Here is a 22,996-nt window from a genome sequence, read left to right as displayed (position 1 = left end):
AATATCTAAATGATCGCTTAATTAAATCCCAACGATCGTTTACCTGAGGCTACACGACCCGATCAACGGTTGATCTTCTTCTTCATTGAGAACCGCATTGCCATGCGCCAAAGCTTCATCACGAATGACTCGACGAACTCGAACTTTTCGAATTATAGACTCGATTGCAAAGTTAATTTCGCTAAAAAATGCAAGGGCCCTTACAATTAACATTTTGTAATAATGAAAGCTTTAATAAAAAGGCAATTTAAACTCAAAATATTCATCAATTCATCCACAAATGCAAAAATGGTTAACTACAAATGCAAAAACCTACCGCAACTGTAAAAAAACGTTCGATTCAGATCTATAATTTAGAATATCAGAGAACTTGTCTCTGATACCAATTGAAGGAAATCGGAAACACGATTTTCGTGAGCAGCAGAAGCAAGATCATTCCAAATTACAATCATGAATCAACAAATCATTTACAGTCGACTTCAGTACAAGCGGTTATATAATTCAAAGAAATTACAACATGATACAATAAAAGTACAGAGGGAAAAACTGTACTAACAAAGGTAGAATCGTCTCCATGCTCCGATGCACAACTGCTCGAACAACAACGACCATGAACACTCGATTTACACGACGCAACACCGCACGAACACTTTGTGCTCGTCTTCAACGATCTCCTCGGTCACGATCTCCTCCGCAACAGCAAATGGCCTCCGCAGCACCACGAACGGCCTTTGAAAAACCTCGACGGTGTCGAGTTGAGTCTGACACCACCAACAAGGCGACCTTGGTATTCTCAGTGTGAGAATCCAGAGGGTGGGCTCTGTTCGGACTTGGTGTGAGGCAAACAAATGGAGGAAAGACAGATCGTGTATATAACTGGGCAAGTGGGAGAAGTCAAAGACCTATCGTATAGGTCGATGTCTAATCATTTTATCGATCGTCTAGCAAAAGCTATGCAATCATTTAGCTCTATCGTTTTGCTCGATCGATTCTACACGATCGTTTACCTTGGCCAGCGATCATCTAGCAAAGCTATGCGATCGTTTAGTAAACACTGCACGATCGTTTAGTTGGCAATCTGGCCACTCTCACCCATACTAATCAAATAACCACCCTCAAAGGCACGAGTATACAAAACACTCAGGATTAAGGTCGCGTCACTTATGGTCGTTTAGGTGAGATGCAAGTCTCTAGTATCAACGACGTTATATACAGAGTCTAGTCATCTCGTGGTCTAGGTCTTATACAAACTTTTTGTATAGGACACCCCCGCTCCACGTCTCCACATGAATGGTCTGGATTAACCATTTATAGTAGTTTACAACACTTGCAAACCTCAACAAAGCGGGACGTATCCATAGTGTCACTAGGATCAGGTATCCCACCTTAATCCTTATACTACAGACCGATTTAGATTATCACTTAAGGCATGATCCACTTGTATATCACATATACATGCTTAATTCACATAAGATAACCAAGGAGCTTCGTTTATTGGATATGAGTAAATGCCAGAATTAAATAACACTTACTTTATTCATTGAACAATGTGTATCTTTATAAAACAACGAGACTCCGGGAGAATTGGGACACCAATCCCAATAGTAGCATGCAATGCGATCATAGAAAAACAATAAAAAAAAAGATGAGGTGATCGCATCCCAAGAAGTTAAGCCGACAATGAATGAAGAAAGAAAAACAACAAAACCATCCTTACAAAAACCACCAACAATAGAGTTGAAGACCCTTTCTAATCACCTGAAGTATGCGTTTCTGGGGCAGAATGAGAAGCTACTGGTAATCATTTCCTCTGTACTTAATGAAGACCAAGAAAATGTGTTGCTGAGCATTTTGAGAAAGTATGTAAAAGCAATTGGCTGGTCGCTCGCAGACATTAGAGGAATCAGCCCCGCATACTGTATGCATAGGATTCGTCTCGAAGAGAATCACAAAGGATCGATCGAACATCAGTGCAGACTCAACCCTGTGATGAAGGAGGTTGTAAAGAAGGAGATAATCAAGTGGTTAGACGCGGGCATCATCTGTTCAATAGTAGACAGCATATGGGTCAACCCTCTGCATTGCGTGCCAAAGAAATGAGGGATGGCGGTAGTCCCTAACGCAAATAACGAGCTGATACCGTAAAGGACCATCACCAGATGGCGGATTTGAATGGACTACTGCAAACTAAATGTGGAAACAAAGAAGGATCATTTCCCTTCACCTTTTATTGACCAAATGTTGGATTGTCTAGCTGGAAATGACTTTTACTGCTTCTTGGATGGGTATGCCGGTTATAACCAGATCATGATCGCTCCTGAAGATCAAGAAAAAACCACATTCACCTGCCCTTATGAAACATTTGCATTTCGACGTATGTCGTTCGACCTCTGCAATACGCCGAGCACTTTCCAAAGGTGTATGATGGCCATCTTTTGAAATGTGAGGAGACGAACCTTGTGCTTAATTGGGAGAAATGCCATTTCATGGTGATGGAAGGCATTAAGCTTGGGCACAAGGTCTCTAGGGACGGGTTGGAGGTGGACAAGGCAAAAATTGAAGCGATTGAAAAGCTCCCACCTCCAACAAGTGTAAAGGCTGTCAGGAGCTTCTTGGGACATGCTGGATTTTATAGACGTTTTGTCAAAGACTTTTCAAAGATTGCACGACCACTGAGTGCGTTGATGGAGGCAGATAGAAAGTTTGACTTCGATGACCAATGCCTCAACGCATTCATGATTTTGAAGAGCGTATTAACGACCGCACCTGTGTTGATCACACTAGACTGGACACTGCTCTTTGAATTAATGTGCGACGCAAGCGATTATGCGATGGGAGCTGTGTTGGCACAGAAGAGAAAACAATGTTACATCCCATCACATATGCGAGTAAAATCTTGAATCCTTCTCAAACAAATTACACCACCACAGAAAAAGAATTGCTTGCGGTGATATTTGCGTTGGAGAAATTCAGAGCCTATTTGCTGGGAACTAAAGTACTCATCCACAATGACCACTCGATGATAAATCATTTGATGACAAAGAAAGAAGTGAAGTCGAGGTTGATTAGATGGGTTCTTCTCCTCCAGGAATTCGATATGGAAATCATTGATCGCAAGCGGATGGAGAACCAAGTTGCGGATCATTTATCCAGATTAGAAAATCCAGAAGTTGACCGCAATCAGTCAGAAGTGAGCGCAACGTTCCCAGACGAGCAGCTATTTAAGATTGAAGAATTGCCATGGTACACAGACGTGGTAAATTATCTGGTTTGTAAGAAAATTCCCGAAGGTTATACCAACCACCAAAAGAAACGGCTCAGACATGAATGCAAATCATATTTTTGGGATAAGCCAAATCTTTATAAGAGGGGATCAGACCAGATTCTGCGACTGTGTGTACCGGATGCTGCTCACCAATGCATATTATCACAATGTCATGACTCGCCATATGGAGGGCACTTTGGGGGTCAACGCACAATAGCGAAAATATTATAAAGTGAGTATTATTGGCAAACACTAATCAAGGAAGCAAGAGACTACGCGATGAAGTGTGGCCAGTGCCAACGCACAGGTAATATTTCATGGAAACATGCGATGCCCATGAACATCATTTTAGAACTGGAATTGTTCGACATCTAGGGCATTGATTTCATGGGACCATTCCCACCATCGAATAAATATATTTTGTTAGTCGTCGACTATGTTTCCAAGTGGGTAGAAGCGGTAGCATGCGCCACAAGCGATGCGACGGTAGTCTCCAAATTCTTGAAGAAAAATATTTTCACCCGTTTTGGCACTCCACGTGCCATAATAAGTGATGAAGGCTCCCACTTTGTCAATCACACTGTCAAAGAATTGCTACATAAAGATAATATCCTCTATAAAGTGGCCACCGCATACCATTCACAGACAAATGGTCAAGCTGAAGTGTCTAACCGGGAGATCAAGTTGATACTAGAGAAATGGTGGTGAGGCCTTCCCGAAAAGATTGGGCAACAAACCTAGACGATGCGCTGTAGGCATACAGGACTGCCTATAAGACACCTATAGGCATGTCCCCGTATGCGTTGGTATTTGGAAAAGGATCTCATTTACCACTCGAGCTGGAGCATAAAGCACTGTGGGCGGTAAAAAAGCTAAACTTTGACTTGAAGGTCGTAGGGGAAGCAAGGAAACTTCAATTGGTCGAGCTGGAGGAATGGAGAACTCACGCATACGAGAACGCAAAGATCTACAAAGAGCGTGCAAAGTGGTGGCACGACAAACAATTATGCGGAAAGGATCTCCAAGTCGGGCAAAAGGTCTTACTATTTAATTCACGGTTACGACTCTTCCCTGGGAAATTAAAGTCACATTGGTTCGGACCCTTCATAATCAGAGAGGTATTCCTGCATGGCCCGATCGAGTTATCTAATGAAGATGAGACCAACATATTCAAAGTTAGTGGGCAACAAGTGAAAATACATCGCGGAAAAGACTGGCATCGCAAGGTCGCCTCCATGAACCTGAGAAACTCTGACTAAAAAAGAAGTGAGTGGTCCCTGCACAATCATATGATTCAAATTCATCAGGGACGCAAGTTTTGTGAAGTATCCATTGAAATCCTCAATTCATGAACTTATCTCTATCTCCTTTTAGTATTGTCATTTCGCGATCTGTTGCAAAAAAAAAATGGCGTTTTGTTAACTTTGTTTATTATTATTTGACCCTCTCAATGTTTTCTTTGCAATGATTGAGGTGAACGATTGCGGAGGCGCTACACGAAGACGCAACCACTTTATTTCGTCACCGCAATCAAAGAAAGCAGTTTGCCACAAAGCAAAATGCGTCCATAAATAATGCGGGCGACAGTGCAAATTTGGGGGTTGTATCTTTCCTTGACTTCGTTATTTCCAAATTTTGCACTATCGCATCACATTTTAACTCTAAAAATTTTATCATCGCATCCTCTTTAGTCGACGCAATCATTTAACATTGATTAATTTAGTAAGTCACCGCATTATTTTTTCTTGCCAATTATGATTTCAATGATGAAAGCATGCCTCTATTTTCTCATATATACTAGAGTTAACTTAATTTTAGGACAGCCAACTCATGAAATATTTCTAGAAGTAAGTGGTCTGCTAGCTTTCTTTCAAACTGACTTTTTACGAAATTTTCTAAGAGCATCGCATGACTTCTTTCAATCTTTCAGCAATGGGTACATTGTTGCGTTCTAAATATGGGGGTGTGGTATTCATTTTTCAACCTTGCTATTTTCAGCCTTACAAAAAAATTTTAAAAAAAATCATAGTGTTGCGATCGGATCCTACTCATAGTTAGATGTCCGCATGACACACGTGGGGGCAAGCCAAAACGAAGGTAGGAATTGTGATCAACGCATAAATAAATGATCACAACTCCACTACCAAATAGGCATGAGTTTAGACTGAGAAAGAGCACCTTGCTCGTAGTTGGATGTCCGTATGACACACGTGGGGGCACGAAGGTTAGGCACTTGGATCAGTGCAAGGTCATTAAAAAATATATGTCTAAAATACTCTAGGATAAAAATCATTTGAAAATACCCCAAGTGAAAAAGTTTTTTTTTTAAGAAATAAATCATGTGATGCCCTGAAATCTGGTTAAGTCTTTTTTAAGGTTAAACTTGCGGTCCCTAAATTTTAGAAATAAAAGAGACCTGGATAAAAATTAAAGAGATTTTGGTGCATAGGATTTGAATAAGGCATCCTTGAGAAATCTAGGGAAGAGAAAGTGGTCGACTTTCTAAAGGAAATCTTTAGCTTATGCTTAAGGACAAGCATTGCTTAAATTTGGGGGTGTGATAATGGACAAAAATGCACGTTATTACAACGCTAAGTTATAAAACAATGTAGGATTGCGATGGTAAAAATATACAATATTGCATCCAAAAGCACTAAGTTCACAACATTGCGATTGCATGCATCCATTGTATTAAACCAGCTAACTTATGTATTTTATGTAGGAAAATGCGTTGACGCAAGGTGAAAATGCGATCCGAAGAAATTAACGTCTGAATGCATAAGAGATTGCGACCACAAGGCTATGCGATCATTTGCGCTCGCGGAAATATGCTCAAGAATGCGATCGCAAGGCTATGCAATCATTTACGTTCAAAAATCTGCTCGAGAAGATGGCCACATAAAGCCGGCGCATCAAGGTAAGCGCATCTGGATGAAAGCTTAATAAATCACGATGGGACAGAAAATGTATGACGGTCGATTCTGAATTAAGTTGACAAGCCATTAACGACCTACTATAGCAAGTACACTCAACTTTTCGATGACAATTATTCGACGCTTCAGACAGAGAATGAATGTCATCTCATCAGTGCAATCATAAGAGAGAAGAAGCTTTTCACCCTGAAGCTCTATAAATATCGAAGGCCATCTTCAGTGAAGGAGTTTGTTTAGTTAGTTAGTTCGCCCAGTCTTAGAATTCTTGTTCTTAGTTTTCATATACTTAGAAGGAAGAAGCGAGAGAAGGGAAAAGACGCCGGAAGATCATCCTGGTCAGCTTGAGAGAAAACCCAGAAGGCGTAGAAAAATAGAGAGAGGGCCGACTCTTGCGAGAGCAAGAATATCTTTTGAGCAGAGTAGAGAAGAACAGTGTAAAAGCCTTGGGAAGCAAGAAATTGCTACTAGGCTCTTTATTTTTATTCCGTATTGTCATTCTGTACTTCGATTTTATATATATAGAATGGAACTTGTTTTTCTACATCTGTTCACTCTCTATAAAATATGCATGAGTAGCTAAAATTGTCGAATGAGTTGAGAAGTACTTAGCTAACATGACCTAGGATCTTCATTGCATGCGATCATCTTGTCTTATGTTGCGCCCATCACCCTTTAGAGCTACTCGAGAAAGAGCCTAAAGAAAAAACCTAAAACTTGAGAGAGCTAGGTTAGAATCTAGACTTAAGAGAGCAAGATTAGACCTGCATAAGCAAGAGATGAGGACTTAGAGATAAGCTCTGTTTGCCATGCATTGCATGCACCCTAGAGATAGGTTATGGTAATATGCGGTCGCCTTGTATATTTGTGTGTTATTCGTCATCACATAGACAAGAATAGAGGCTTAGATGTAAGTCCTATATACATCATCGCATATATCGCATGCATTCTAAAACTAGAAGTCGTAGCATTTGCATTGAGAGATGATTTGCTATTATATGTGTGTACCATGATTGCATAACATGAACGCAATCCTAGGTAGTGTTAGCTAAACTTCTTCTCAACCCGTTCCCCCGCATATTTATCACATCTCCTGTATTATTAACTCTTTTCTCAAATTCGTCATTTACATTTTATACTGTAAACAACAAGCCAACCAACTCTTTGATTTACTTGTTACCGCAAAGTGATCTAAAAATTACCATTGCATAGTGTTTTCCTTAGTCCCTGAGTTTGACCCTAGACTTATCGGGCAACTCAGTAGGATTTATACTTGGATCTTATTGAGAAAACTTGCATGCTAAACACATTTTCCACCAACGCAATCCTACCATTATTTCATCGCATAAAATAATGCATCAGGAGCTTGTGGATCTGTCTTATGGGATAAAACCTATAAGGTGTAAGTGGATCTATAAGCGAAAGCGAGATGTAGATGGAAAGGTGCAAACCTTTAAGGCTAGACTTGTGACAAAGGGTTATACCCAAGTCGAGGGAGTGGATTATGAGGAAATTTTATCACCTGTTGTCATGCTTAAGTCTATTAGGATACCCCTGTCCATAGCCACATTTTATGATTATGAGATATGGCAAATGGACGTCAAGACTGCCTTTTTAATGGTGATCTTGAGGAGATCATTTACATGGCTCAACTAGAGAGGTTCATAGTTCTAGATCAATAGCAAAGAGTTTGCAAGCATAATAGGTCCATTTATGGGCTGAAACAAGCTTCTAGATCATGGAACATTAGGTTTGACAGTGCGGTCAAATCGTTTGGCTTTGATCAGAATATTGATAAGCCTTGTGTCTACAAGAAGATCATCAACAGCTCAGTAGCTTTCCTAGTACTGTATGTGGATGATATCCTATTCATTGGGAATGATGTAGGGTTTCTCACTGACATTAACAAATGGCTAGCTGCCCAGTTCCAAATGAAAGATTTAGGTGAGGCACAATATATTCTAGAGATCCAGATCATTCGGGATCGTAAGAACAAGAGGTTAGCCTTATCTCAGGCATCGTACATCGATCAAATTTTGATCAGGTATAGAATGTAGGATTCCAAGAAGGGTTTATTACCCTTCAGGCATGGAATCGTTTTGTCTGAGGATCAATGTCCTAAAACACCTCATGAGGTTGAGGAGATGAGACGGATGCCCTATGCTTTAGCTGTTGGAAGCTTAATGTATGCAATGTTGTATACCAGACCCGATATTTTCTATGTAGTAGGGATTGTTAGTCGGTATCAGTACAATCCAGGATTTGATTACTGGACGGCGGTCAAGACGATCCTCAAGTATCTTTAGAGAATGAGGAACTACATGCTCGTGTATGGAGATAAGGATCTGATCCTTATAGGATACACAGACTCTGACTTTCAGACCTTAGAGATTCTCGTAAGTCGACATTGGGGTCAGTTTTCACTCTGAATGGAGGGGTTGTAGTGTGGTGAAGCATCAAGCAAGGATGCATTGCGAATTCCACTATGGAAGCCGAATACGTAGCCGCTTGTGAAGCAGTTAAGAAGGTTGTTTGGCTGAGGAAATTACTTACAGATTTGGAAGTTGTTTCAAATATGGATTTGTTGATCACTCTTTATTGTGATAACAATGAAGCTATGGCAAATTCGAAGGATATAGAGCAGAAATACCACTTGATCAGGGAGATTGTGCATCGCGGTGATGTGATGGTCACAAAGATCACGACAGAGCACAACATTGCTAATCCATTTACAAAAACTCTCACAGCTATAGTGTTCGAGGGTCACTTGGAGAGTCTGGGTCTGCGGGACATGCGGCATCTTGTCTAGGGCAAGTGGGAGATGATACTGGGGTATGCCCTAGTTTATTGTATATTATACATGTATTTATCTTGTATTGTATATTAGTCTCCCGAGGCATTAGGACAAGTGGGAGATTTTTGGGATTGGTGTCCTAATTCTCTCGGAGTCTAGTAGTTTGTAATTGTACATATTGTTATGAATAAAATAAGAGTTATTTTATTTGGCATTTGTTCATATCCAATAAAAAAAAAACACCATGGTTATTGTATGAAAACTTAAGCATGTATATGAGATATACAAGTGGATCATGCCTTAAGTGATAACTTAAATAGGTCTGTAATATAAGGATTAAGGAGGGATTCCTGATTCTGGTGACACTACAGATACGACCCACTTTGTAGAGGTTTGCAAGTGTTGTGAACTACTATAGATGGTAGATCCTGACCATTCATGTAGAGACATGTGAGCGAGGATGTCCTATAAAAAGAGTTTGTATAAGACCGGACCATGAGATGACTAGTTTCTGTATATAACGCCGTTGATACTGGAGACTTACATCTCACCTAAACAACCATAGGTGACATGACCTCAATCCTGAGTGTTTTGGGAACTCCAGCTTTTGAGGGCGATCCTTTGATTAGTATGGGTGAGACTAGCCAGATTGCCAACTCAAACATGCCTACCTTTTTAGGGACTTGTCTGATTTGGGAGCTAGGAACTCAGTTGCACAAGATGGAATTCATTCATTCCCCAAAGCAGGGGTAAGTAGATAGATTGCTCTCTTAAAGGTTGATTCTGGGGCTTGAACATAGTGGCCATAGCTTCTCTTTGGAAAAGAGGACTCAATCATAGTAGAACTATGACTTATGTTCATTGGAGGGATCAGTGGTACTTAAGGAGTTAGATGTAACTACAGGGGCATAACGATTATTGGCTTAGCTGTACTTACGAGCGATCCGTGAAAGGTTATCACGCTGTTGATTGGTTGATATGGACATATAATATATCTGTAGTAAGGAGAGTTCAGTTGTCGGTCTTTAGTGGAGTGTCTGGCAGTTAACGTATGGTGGATCCCGTGATTAAAGAGTTTAGTTAGTTACTCACGTACTGTTGGAGCTTCGAGCTACAGGTCCATAAGGTCTCCTTGGTAGCTCAATGGATTCAAGTTGAGAATTAGTTCTTGGTGTTGATTTGAAATGTCCAAATTGACCAGAAGTAATTTAATTATATATGATATGACCAATGTGATATATGAGATACATCAAGTGGATGATTAATATAAATGAGATTTACATTAAGTATCATGAAATAGAAAAAGAGTTATAGTTTATATGTTTCATGAGATGAAATATTAAAACTATAGGTTATAAATATACTATAGTAAGTTGGTTATCATATATATTTATAATACTATTAATTATTAGATAATTATCTCATTTTCTCTAATAACCAATTGAGTGAGAGGTTATTGGTGGTTTCATAGTAACCGTAAGATAAAAGGAAATTTTTTTTCCTAATTTTAGGAGATTTGTGAGAGTTGCTATTCTCGAAAACATCTCACGGAAATGCTATCAAGTGCAGATTCACTAAATGATAGCTGAAGAGAGACTAAACGATCGTGGATGGCGTTGATGAATGTTTACGGATTTAATTACCTCTGTTTCAAGCTTTCTTTAAATTACAAAGTGTTAATTTGTAAGGGTCCTTGTGTTTTTGGGCATAATTAACTTGCAATTGAATCTGTAATTCAAAGTATTTGAGTTAGTCGAGTCATTCGTGATGAAGTTTCGAAGCATGGAGATGCAGTTCTCAACGAAGAAGAAGACCAAGAGTTAGTCGTGTCATGTAGCCTCAGGTAAACGACCGTGTAGATTTTTCTATACGATCGTGTAGTATTTACTAAGCGATCATTTAGCTAGTGTTAAACGATGGGGTAAATCGTTTGCTCTATCGCGCAGCGTTGATTACTCGATCACGTAGACACTGGAGGTAAACGATCAAGTGGGAGCATTTTATGCTCATCGTTTATAAAATGCGCGCTAAATGATCGTGTAGTTAGCATGCTCATTGCATAGTCATTGGCTATACGATCATGCGGTATACGATACGAAGGCACCCACTCCGCGATCATTTAAATGATAGTGCTTCACCACATATTAATTAAATTGTACCTATTGCAATTGTCAAAAGAATAAAAAAATAAAAAAATAAAAAATAAACATTTAGCAGCCCAATTCCTTTTTGAATCCTTTTTGAAAAGTGGGTCCCAATCGTGTTCTTTTCATTTCCTTGCTTTCTCTATACGCATGAACGTCTAAAAGAACAGGAAAAACAGAGCCGGTGACCTCGATTGGAAGCTGTAGAACTTTGGCCACCAACAAAATTTGATTCCCATTTGAGTAGGTAACATCCTAAGCATTCAATCCAATTTTTCCTGTTATGCCAAAACTAACTTTGGCGTCCCTTGCTGTTCTTTCTTTGTACCTTCACCATTTGTTTTGTTATTCCACCACCTTCCTCATAGTCATCATCGATTACCCAATTTCAGATCAATAGCAGGTTATTATCTGTATGTATAGATTCACCTCACAGCCTTGAAATTATATTTCCTTGCGTTTGACTTTTTCACAAGTTACCGTTTGTAGAATTTCAATTCGCGATTGAGTCTTGATCTGAAAGTTAGGGTTTGGAGAATATAATGTTGTGGTTTTCGGTTGAGTTATTGCCTTTGTTTATTAATTCACTGTCCTTTTTATTATCATGTTTATATCTTAAATCGAGGATACATTTAAGTTTCGTACTCTGGTTGGTGCTTTGTAGGGTCAACAATTATTTTTCCTTATTATTATTGATTTTTTTTGGTAAGGGATGGAGATATTATTGACAAACACTAAAGAATTTACTAGGACATACATAAATCAAGGCCGTTAAAGGAGTCCATTACTAACTACAAGAACACACTCCAATTCAAAAGAATTACTCCAAACTGATAATTACAAAAAGGATGCATTAAACCTCACTACTGCATTTCCGTCCCTCTAAAAGTTCTACTATTCCATTCAAACCACACTCCCCACATGAACAAGCCTGCTGGCTGCTACAAGACTCTTCCTTTTTCTCGAAAGGAAAGTTCACCATTATCTCCTCCATCATAGAGAAGAGTCCCTGTTACACACCGTAGCAACCCCAAACTTCCTAATAATCTGACTCCACAGGGAATGAGCAAATTGCAAACTCACAAAAGATGATTGAGATTCTCCTCTAGTTGACTACAAAGGACACACCATTGCAGGTGCAAAACTAAGGAAGAAAATCGTTAGATGTGACCTGTGTGTTCACTCTACCATGTAAGACTTACCAAACAAAGAACTTTACTATCTTAGGAAGAAAAAACTGAGGTCCCAAGGCGGAGAAAGGAAACAAAGAATGAGGAAAAATGATCGACATGAGGATCCTTCTGACTGATTAGGAACCCAATCTCGGACATCCCTTCTACTAAAAAAAAAATTCTGATCAGAGGTGGTGGATAGAAGTTCCACCACCTGACCATCTCCAAGACTCATGATTACTCGGAGGACGAGGAAACAAATGTCACCAAATGTAACCTCTTATACTCTGATTAGTTGACAACTTGGCAAGACCATGTAATGTAAAATGTTTTTCTATTTTCTTGTTTTGCTGAAAATATTCAATGTTAGCATCCTGTAAATCATTTGTTATATGTGACAAGATAATTGGATAGCATACAAAGTTTGTGTGCATGCCCGCACAGATAGTGTTAAATGCCAACATGCATTGCCTGATTAACTTGCAAATGTGGATTATGAACTCCTGTTTGCTGATGCAAGTTAATTAACGAAGGTGCAAGACATAATTTAGATTATTGACTATCAATTGTTAGTAGTAGGCTGTATACAATTTATATTGCATTCATGACTCATGTATCAATAACATGATTTGGTGCAGTTTTCAGCTATCATTGAGCTGCATAGGAGTCTCATTGTCCAAGTTCCATCTTGCCAGCATTTATTTAGTCTTAGCAATGGTTCTTGTTGGTTCTTTGCAACTGTCCTATCATCTGGGACTGCGGAGAAACTATTTGCATGAAGAAAATCTTAAGGTACAGAAATCTTCTCCCCTGCCTCCAGACAATATGTATTTATGAGTCTCAGGTAGATATATGTGTTTCAATGTCTCCTTTTGTTCTTATCCAAAACTTAATTGTTCTTTACAGTTTACCTCTCAGAGCTATAGCACACGGCTATTGAATGTAGCCAGTCCATCTCTTTTTGTAAGTTCTTAACACTTTGGGTGTTAATTTTAAAATCTGAACATAAAAGCCTATTGTCCTTGGAGATCATCAAGAATGTCTCCCTTATACAAAATGGGTTTGAATGCTTTCAATGTGTATTTGGGCGTGTATATTTTGTGTGTTGCTTGCATATGGGAATTCTTGCTTTTAAGAGTAAATATTTGAGAATATTTCTTATTGCAGTTTCAGAAGAACACTTGGAGCACTCATTTATTTAGCATGAAATACCCACCTAATTACATTGTGCCTTCTAGATACAATGTACTCAGGTGCCAGTCGTCATTGATGACAAATCAACCACTGGATCCCCCTGGAATGAAGGCTGCTATAGTGGCATTGACAAAGTAAGATTTGTCTGTGTTCATGTATCAATATTCAATGCCTAAAACTTTTTTCCCAGCTTATTATCTTTATCCCTGTTTCCGCACTCATCCACTATTAACACCAAAGCTACTGCGTTCTTCATAAAAAAAATCACGTCATTTGGGAAAATTTTCAGTAGAACTTTAGATGGATACATCATTGCTTACACGGGTGATGTTGGATAAATGTATTACAATTTACATCTAATCATTTGAGACAAGTTGAACTAAGGACAATATTAGAGCTTTGAGAAAACATCAAAATTAGGGATTTTGGATCCGCGGCATTTTCTCAAAATACTTAATTGAGTCACTACCATCTGAGAAAATATTCTTTACATTGTCCTAGAAAAGACAACTATCCATCATATCATCCTTCCTATGAAGAATGCCTACACTATCTCCAGAAAACCATTATTCCTTCAGACTGAAAATGACTGGTAAATTTTATTCTCATTTCTGGTTTTTTGGTTGTATTTCTCATATCTTTACTCTCACACTAAAAAAAAGTATTCAAGGAGGCCTCTACATTGTGGTAGCAGTTTTGTGTTAGATTTATGAGAGAAAAATAGCAAAAGTATTCCAGTATCTAGTGGTTTTTAGGGGCACACAAATTTTCGAATCTACATTTAAGAGTTTTTAGGATGCAATCCCATTATGACGGCTCAATTGGAGCTTTATCTTGGACCTTGTGCTATGAACCATATTTTTCTTCTAGAGGTAAATTTTAATGCACAGGTAACCAGTTAACCACACTAATGATGTTGCAGAATAAGTAATTAGCAAGTAACCTTATCTGTGTTGAAACATTGCTAGCATAGTTGACAGCGGGGACGCTAACGTGGTGATTTGATTAAAATTTGTGTGCTTATATCATGAAAACTCAAGTAGAAAGTGGCCATTAATTTAGGGAGAAAAATTGTAGTTCAACCTAATATTTTTCTACTGATGAAATTTATTGAAAAATAAAGGAAGAGAAAGAGAAAAGAAGGAGACAAGATTTACGTGGAAAACCAGGGAGAAAAAACCACGATAGAAGAATTCTTATTAATTGTGTACCTACACCCACCACAGACACTACGTTTAAATGGATTACGGGAAACCGTAATACAGTAGGAAAATATAAAAAGACTAATATGCTTTTAGGGCAAATACAGTATTTTCAACAAAATTAAGCATGAAGATGCCAGTTTTTTCATGGTGTTACCATAATTGTAATGGTAGATTCAGTGTAACTGTTCTAGTGGTGTTTATTGACGAATTGCCATTTTTTTTACTAATGTAAGTTATTTATTTGAATTTAGTTAGAGATATTTATGGGCATATAATCTTAAAGCTAAATATACGATTTTGTCCCTAAATGTATGTGCCATTTTCAATAAGCTACTTCTATTAGATGAAATAATATTAAATTTACCTTCACCCATCAGCTTAAACTTTTGGGTCAATTGGTGATTTAAGAACTTCAATCTTCTAAAAGAGTTTGAATGCTCCTTTACATATTAAGTTTTATCACTTGGTTCTTTCTTGTACTGTAGTACACGCTAAAAAATGACTGAAGCAAATTGTTATGGGTTGTCTTATGTGAAATGTCTAACCTTTTTCCTTTTGTATATGAGAGAGTTCAATCAATAAAATTAAAGCATAGGACAGTTCCATTTCAACTTAGTTACTAAAATATATTTTAATGTTAAATTATGACTTCATTTATAAGTTTTAAGATTTAGTGATACGGTAAAGACACAACTGAAAAACTTTATCATATGGAGTATTAAACAAAAATTTTTGGAAGGCCGGGGACAAAATTGAATAGTGACACAAATATATAAAGCCATAAAGATATATATTTAGTTTAATCTTAAGTGAGATGTCCTCTGGCATTTGTCTTATGGACTCTTGAAATTAATATGCATTCTTCATCTTTGAGTAATTAATTATATTCCATTGTGGCAAAATATCCATGTGCCTCGTAGATCATTTAAATTGATAGTATTTGAGCTCTACTGGTTTTTCACATTTGATCATATAACGCAGGTTTTGTAATGTATTAGGTGGTTGTCCTCCTTCAGTGGTTAAGTTAGTTCCTGCAGTTTGTATTATGGTGTTTGCTGTATGGGGTCTTGGACCATTTTTACGTTATACGAGAAGCCTATTCCATGTATGTTGACTTAACTTCTGTTCCTTATGTCGCATAGGTGTTGTTGGTTCATTCTTTTCTCTTTACTTGTTCTATTGTTTTCATATTGTTTGATAATTTTCCTGCAGAATGATATTAACTGGAAGAAAAGTCGGACGTATAATATCATGACATTGTATCTTCAACCATTATTGCTGTGGACTGGAGCAACACTTATTTGCAGGTCCTTGAGATATAGTTTTTTATATGTTGAGACTTGGACAGATCATTTCAGTCGCACTTTCGAAGATATCTTTCTCACTCATTTTGTTTGACATCCCTGATCTTGCTTTTGCAGAGCTTTAGATCCAGTAGTTTTACCTACAGAGTCCAGCCAAGTTGTGAAGCAACGAGTGTTGAATTTTGTTAGGTCGTTGTCCACCGTGCTGGCCTTTGCATATTGCTTATCTAGGTGAGTATACGTGATCTTGTTGTTTGAAATGCTCAATGAGTTTACCTCTGTAATGAAGAAATCTACCATTGCTATGAACAGGATAATTTAGCTAGCAAGGATATGTTACCATTACACAAGGTTTTTTGCTTATGAATGTTAAAATATTTTAAAATTCAATTTTATTAACCCTTGCCTTCCTTGGTCCCCCTTTTTCTTTTCGCGGCTGCCTGTATAGCATGATTCAACAAGCACAGAAATTCTTCTCAGAGAGTACTGAATCCAGTGACGCGAGAAATGTATGTACAGTGTGAGTCTGTGACATCATATTTTTAGTCTCTGCTTAATAGATATCATGTTATTAGGTTTCTGATGGGTTAAACATTTCATGTGAAGATCATTTTATTGTGACAACCCAGCTGTGTGTTGTATGGTATATGACATTATACTTGAAGGCATCACTTGCTCATCGTTTCCATGTTCTTATATGATGCAATTCGGCACAAGCTATAGAAGCTATAGCTTATACATGGCTATATTGTTTACTCTTACTTTGAAGACAATTTGAGTGGCATCAAATACATTATCTTAGTATCAAAAAGAAATTGTTCAAACTGCTTTGCATTTCTGAAATTACTAGCTTCAAGTAACACACAATATATGGAGCTATTGGTTTTCAGTTAAATTTTGCTTTGATATCATATTATATGGGTTTCTGTATCCTTTGAGATGTGATTCTCACTGAATCTTTTGTTCCATGCTTTATCTAAAACCATGGAAGTGCAATATAAGTTCTATGCCTATGTGCAGATGGGCTTTCAATTTGCTTGGAAAGCTGTATACTCTGCAGTATGGGTTGCGGCTCTCTCATTGTTCATGGAGCTCTTGGGCTTTTCTACCCAAAAATGGCTTACAGCTGGAGGTCTTGGGACTGTTTTGCTGACCTTAGCTGGCCGTGAGGTACTTTTTTATTACTATGGTTTGTGTTCTCTGTTTCTTTGAAGTTTATTTTAACTAACTTTAGATTTTCTCACTGAACCTAGATTTTCACCAACTTTCTCTCAAGTGTGATGATTCATGCAACTCGTCCTTTTGTTGTTAATGAGTGGATCCAAACAAAAATCGAGGGCTATGAAGTTTCTGGCACTGTTGAGGTTTGTATGTTCTTGTTGAACATGTACCATAAAATGCTGGTATCAAACAAGTAATTCGCCAAAATCTAGCCATTCAATGTACATCAAAGTCTTAATTTAGAAGTTCCGAAGTTTTAATGTATTGTTAGAAACATTAACATGTCGTATATAAACGAACACATTAGACAACCTTACTTGAACAGGATCTATTCTATAGGTGTACAACTGTGTCCTTGAGTTCTATAAATGAACACATTGAACATTTACTTGCATTTCAATCAACTGCAGCATGTAGGGTGGTGGTCGCCAACAATCATTAGAGGTGAAGATCGTGAAGCAGTTCACATACCAAACCATAAGTTTACCATGAATGTCGTCAGAAATCTCAGTCAAAAAACTCATTGGCGGATTAAAACCCATCTTGCCATTAGCCATTTGGACGTCAATAAAATCAACGTGAGAATATTTTATTTTGATTTTTTTTTGTACGAGTGTATGTATTTATGCTATATAGGCTCATATTTTATGATGATTGTATGCTCCAAAGAACATTGTCGCAGACATGCGGAAAGTCTTGGCAAAGAACCCTCAAGTTGAACAACAGAAATTGCATAGAAGAGTATTTTTGGAAAATGTGGATCCTGAAAATCAGGCACTTCTGGTCAGTATTAGACATTTTGGCTTAAATGTCTTACGTTTCTTTCTGGAGCTTTCAATTTTGTCCTCAAAGTTTGAATAATTTAAATAAACTCCTCGACTTAAATGTCGAAAGCACACTTAAAATAGAAGTGATTTTTGTAATGGAGACGCATGCCCTGAAATGTTGCAAATTTGGAATATTCATTTGATGAATTTTGCCTACTTGAATAAGAGCCAGCAGATTGTTTGTTTGTTTGATTTTTTTTTTTTTTTTTAATTTTTTTTTTTTTTTTGTCGAGTTTGGTTGCTGCATCTTTAAGCGTGCTACAATACTTGGAAGGACAATTTTAAAATTAGAGTTCTCTTGGATTGGCACCATTTTAGATCTCTACTTATCCTGAATTTATTAGATTGGGGGATTAATCATTTGACATGATCTTCATAACATTATAGTTTTAGGATAGGCGATTGTTGTCAAGACAAACTGGTAGATTATGCACCGTTTCTAGAAAACATCATAAATCCTTGTTTGTTTATATCAAATTGTAGGGGCCTCTGTTCCATGTTTCCTAATTGATTTATGTCCTATTTTTGCTAGATTTTGATATCTTGTTTTGTCAAGACTTCGCATTTTGAAGAATACCTTTGTGTAAAGGTAAATTGATCTTTTCTGCTTTATTATCATTCTTTTAAATAAAATTTTCTATACTTTTCATTCTTTCAATTTTCTACTAAAGAAGTTTCAGAAATTCCATTGGTCCCTTTTGTCAGTCTGGATATCGTCTGAATACATTTGAATTCTGAGCCTCTTTTTTTCCAATTAACTTGTGATCTGAGGAATCAGGAAGCTATAATTTTGGATCTTCTTAGAGTCATTAGACATCACCGGGCTCGACTTGCAACACCAATCCGCACAATGCAGAAGATGCATAGTGATTCAGACATGGAAAGCGTTCCATTTTCTGATTCAATATTTGGCCACCGTGGTGTGACTTCGAATCGCCGCATGTTGATGATCGAGCCCCCTTACAAAGTTTATGGAGAAGATAGAAAGCAAAGCCATAGCAGGACATCACGCACAACTGGAGAACAAAATGGTAAGCCCATTTCACGGTCATCGGGTGACAGCAAGGCAGTTAAAGAGACGTCATCTGATAAAAAGACGGAAGTTAAGACTGGAGGAGATGTTGATACAAAAAAGCAGCCCAAAGTTTCAATGTCGACCTCTGAAGATAAATCAAGCAATGAATTGAAACATAAATCGTCATCAAGGTCTGCTGCAAGTATCTCTGACATGCCAACTTCTGATGCCAAAACAACTAAATCAGATGCTGATAATTCGATGGAAGATTCCATTCCCAAGCAATCCGAAAATAGCTCAGGAAGTAACAGGCAGAACTTGAAGCCTTCCCTTCCTGCTGTTTCCTTTCCAGAAGATGTTAAGAAATCAGGAGAAACTACTTCAGCAGCTTCACAGCCAAGGATAGAAGGCGAGCAGACTACAGTTTCAAATCAATCAATAACAAAGCCTGGCGTAGAAGAGAATATAATCCTTGGTGTTGCTTTGGATGGCTCTAAGAGAACACTTCCTATTGAGGACGACTTACCTACTGCATCAGGAGCAAAAGATTTGGCTGCATGCAGGAATGGGAACAGTGCGAATGGAGCAACAACGCCAGATAAGAATACGAAACGTCAATCTCCTTCTCCTACCACATCTTCTAGTGAGTAGTAAGACTATGGTTTCATGCAGGGGATCCAGATTATTTGGTAAACAACTTTTTTGACAGAGAAGTTTGCATTGAGGTCCTATGAAGCTGCGTTTTCTCAGCGCTTGCAACAAATTATTCTCACCTGACTACAGTTTGCAATGGGGCAGGAATGTACATTTGTGCCATTTTGACTCTTGTTTCAGTGAATTCTGAAACAGCAAGCTGTTTACTTTGAGGATCAGCGGCCGTTAATGACAACACATCCTTTCAATTGGTAACATTTTCTTGATATAGAGCTTACGTTTTGTACATAAAACCTGTATCTTGAACTATAAATTATGTATACTAACAAAGAATATGCTAGATTGAATCAATGCATTTTGTAGAAGGATCTCAATTGTCTTCAAGAGAATACTGGGAATTTCGCATATAATGAACAAAATGCTCAGTTTGTAGTTCTGTTACAAGATTTTGAGGAAAATGAAAGCCGTTCGGCTCAGACATTTCTTTTTCCGAGTCTTCAGATCACCATTTTGTGGGTTTCTTTTAATCATTATTGGATGTTAAATGCTTTTTATTTATTATTTATTTTTAAATATCTGCTTGAAGTTGTGGCTAGGTTGAGATGTTTTAATGTATGGGTTATTAGTGCATTTTTAGGCTTGATGTTAAATGTTGGGTTGGTTGAATTTTGTGTAATTTGTTAGATGATTGGTGAGTAATTTCGAATTTCGATTGAGAAGTTGTTAATTTGATCTTCAATTCAAATTTGGGTAATCGGAGCGGGTAGTACTTTTAAAGCTAATAATTAAGTGCATAGCAACATTTTTAAAGAATTACCAATGTAACAAAATCTATTAGTGATAGACTCCAAGAGCTGGATCTAAATTTTGTTATATATGCAAAAGAAATTTGCATTGCTCTTTATCTGCTAATACTTCGGACTTGATTGCTATGCTTGTAACTGCACTTATTCCAAATGTATTAGCAATATACCCAATAAAGCATGTGTGTTTCATTTTCTAAGTGTATCAGCAATGTATTAGATGTACGACTAAATGTCTTAGACATCAACTAGTAAATGCTTGAAATCGACATAAGTATATCTAAACATCAACCACCACACATTTTTTTAACCATATAGAACATTTTGGATTTTTTATTAGGGCTAGTTGCACAAATAACAATCAGTTTTAAAATAATAAAAAAATGTAGAACAAGGATAAACATATTAGGGATATGACAAAAAATTAGCACCAGATATCATCGATAGCAACTATCAGTGATAACAATATAGATAAATGATTAAAAATCCCACCGCAACTCACCATTTCATGCTTCTTCTTCTTATTTTCTCAAATTAAAAACTATCACTAATAGCAGCTAACAATGGTAGCAAATGATAGCAGCTATCACTGCTAGCCACTGATAGTTACTATTAGTTGCTATATTGATAGTTGCTACCAGTGAAAGCATTCAATTTGATAAATATTAATACAACCTTAAAATAGTAACACTTGAAATATTACCTTTCAATTTGCTATCAGTTTTCAATGGCTATCATTGATACACTTTGATCAATTGGAATCAAACTTGAACTATTAACACCTAAGGCCATAAATGGATATCAATGATAGACTTTTATAAATAGTTATCAACTTTTGAAAGGGAACTATCATCTTTCAAATACTAACATTTAAAGCTACAAGTGATAAAAGTCTATCAATAAGAGACTATAAGTGACTATCTCTTATATTTATCTAAGATATATCACTAATATCACTAATATCATTCATTTTATTGATATATACCTAAGTCATATCACTTATAACTATGACTATCATTGATAGCTTCAATCAGTGGCTATCACTGAAAACTTTTAGCAGTGACTATCAATGCTAGACTTTCAGCAAATGGAATTGACTTTTATATTATTAATATCATCGATATATGGATATTACCTAAGTTCTATCACTGATATAACTTATATCACTTATATCATAGTTATCGGTGATAGCTTCTATCATTGATAACATATTATCAGAGATAACTTTTGTCATTCCTTTTTACCATCAAATAACATGTTATCAGTATCGTTGATAGCTTCTATCATTGATAACATGTTATTAGTGATAACTTCTATGTAAGAGTATAATAACATGCAGCAGAAGTAACAAGGATCAATAAGCATTCAAATTCACTAATTTTGGTAGAAACTAAAGCATGCTCATCTAAATAAGAGGATTTTGGATCATACCTTTGTAGAACTCTTCAAGATCTCAATCAATCAGCAGCAGTCTTCTCCAAAGATCACCGTGAACCACCTCAAGATCTTCCCCACTATCCTCTTGGAGCTTTAGACCGAGTTGTGGGACTCAAGAATAGCTTGAAGTAATGTAAAATGTAAGGAGAAGCTCACAACAGCACTCACTCGAAGAACACTTCTTCAACTGAAATTTTCTCTCAAATTTCTGTAGAATGCCTACTTAAAAAACACTCAATTCTTCTTTATTTATTGTAGGTGAACATGCAAAGAAGAAATGTGCATGGTTTGCAGCTCAAGCTGGGAGTTAATGAATAAGAGGAAGTGGGTTTTGTGTGAGTATGAAGAAGATGATAATGGAAAACCATGAAAATCCATTTTGTGCACGTTCTCCAATTTTCCAATTTATCTTAAAATCAAAATTTTGATTTTAAAACCATTTTGATTTTAAAACTGAAAAATTAATTTTCTAAGATTAATTTCATAAATTAATTTAAAATATATTAGTTAATTTAATATCAAATATTAAATTAATTTTTGCATAAAACCATATTTATATATTTAAACGATATTTAAATATATATTCTTCTATTCCGTTTAATTTTAATTTGGACGTTTCAAATTAATTTCTCAAGCTACTCTAAAGCTTAACCATTTATGAGGTAATAGGGTACCTCACAGACCTACAGATCATGGGCTCCAACATTTCAAGATTAATCAGCTCAAGCTACTTTATTTAATCCAACTAGAGAGACCATGGAATATGCTATCGCACTTCCCGCTCCCACTAACTATGAACATTCTCTCCATCCATTTTGGTATTGACCTACCCAAACACCATCCTTTAGGGGGATACTCCCAGGGTGTCACGAGGCCGAGGATAGATCTCACGATGTGGACTATGAGGGAGAAATGCGAGAGGTGTAAATGAAGCATCAAATGCCCCAAGTACCCCCCACTAAATATTCTACCTAGAGGTTTATTAACCTAGACAATCCGGCTACTGATTATAATCCAAGTCATTTATTAAG

At 37.1% G+C, this 22,996-nt stretch overlaps 1 protein-coding gene across 5 annotated transcripts; it reads left to right on the top strand.

Moving 5' to 3' along the window:
• Positions 1–11,240: 11,240 nt before the first annotated feature.
• On the top strand, positions 11,241–20,213 carry MSL2 (MSCS-like 2). 5 transcript variants are annotated; one of them, XM_039049294.2, is made up of 14 exons: positions 11,241–11,380; positions 12,944–13,097; positions 13,212–13,268; positions 13,473–13,633; positions 15,686–15,809; positions 15,917–16,011; positions 16,126–16,239; positions 16,457–16,517; positions 17,029–17,178; positions 17,262–17,372; positions 17,640–17,807; positions 17,899–18,012; positions 18,589–18,645; positions 18,835–20,213. In XM_039049294.2, exons 2-14 carry the CDS (start codon positions 13,020–13,022, stop codon positions 19,720–19,722), a joined length of 2,178 nt encoding a protein of 725 aa, XP_038905222.1. In that variant the 5' UTR covers positions 11,241–11,380; positions 12,944–13,019; the 3' UTR covers positions 19,723–20,213. The 5 variants fall into 5 exon arrangements, with proteins under 5 accessions (XP_038905222.1, XP_038905226.1, XP_038905225.1 ...); XM_039049298.2 differs by having other exon boundaries at positions 11,247–11,376; XM_039049297.2 differs by having other exon boundaries at positions 11,306–11,536.
• Positions 20,214–22,996: the final 2,783 nt, after the last annotated feature.

The sequence above is a fragment of the Benincasa hispida genome, chromosome 11, assembly GCF_027475165.1.
Source record: "Benincasa hispida cultivar pf3 chromosome 11, pf3_genome.v1.1, whole genome shotgun sequence".
NCBI classification, from domain to species: domain Eukaryota; kingdom Viridiplantae; phylum Streptophyta; class Magnoliopsida; order Cucurbitales; family Cucurbitaceae; genus Benincasa; species Benincasa hispida.
The sequence above is the reverse complement of the archived record's forward strand: the minus strand, read 5'-3'. Positions and strand labels throughout refer to the sequence as shown.

Bases quoted from the DNA above. Each gene is read 5' to 3' on its own strand.
- MSL2 (XM_039049294.2), top strand. From the start codon at position 13,020: ATGGTTCTTGTTGGTTCTTTGCAACTGTCCTATCATCTGGGACTGCGG. The intron at 17,179-17,261 runs GTACTTTTTTAT...CACTGAACCTAG, and splicing joins TGACCTTAGCTGGCCGTGAG to ATTTTCACCAACTTTCTCTC. The intron at 17,808-17,898 runs GTGAGAATATTT...TATGCTCCAAAG, and splicing joins TGGACGTCAATAAAATCAAC to AACATTGTCGCAGACATGCG.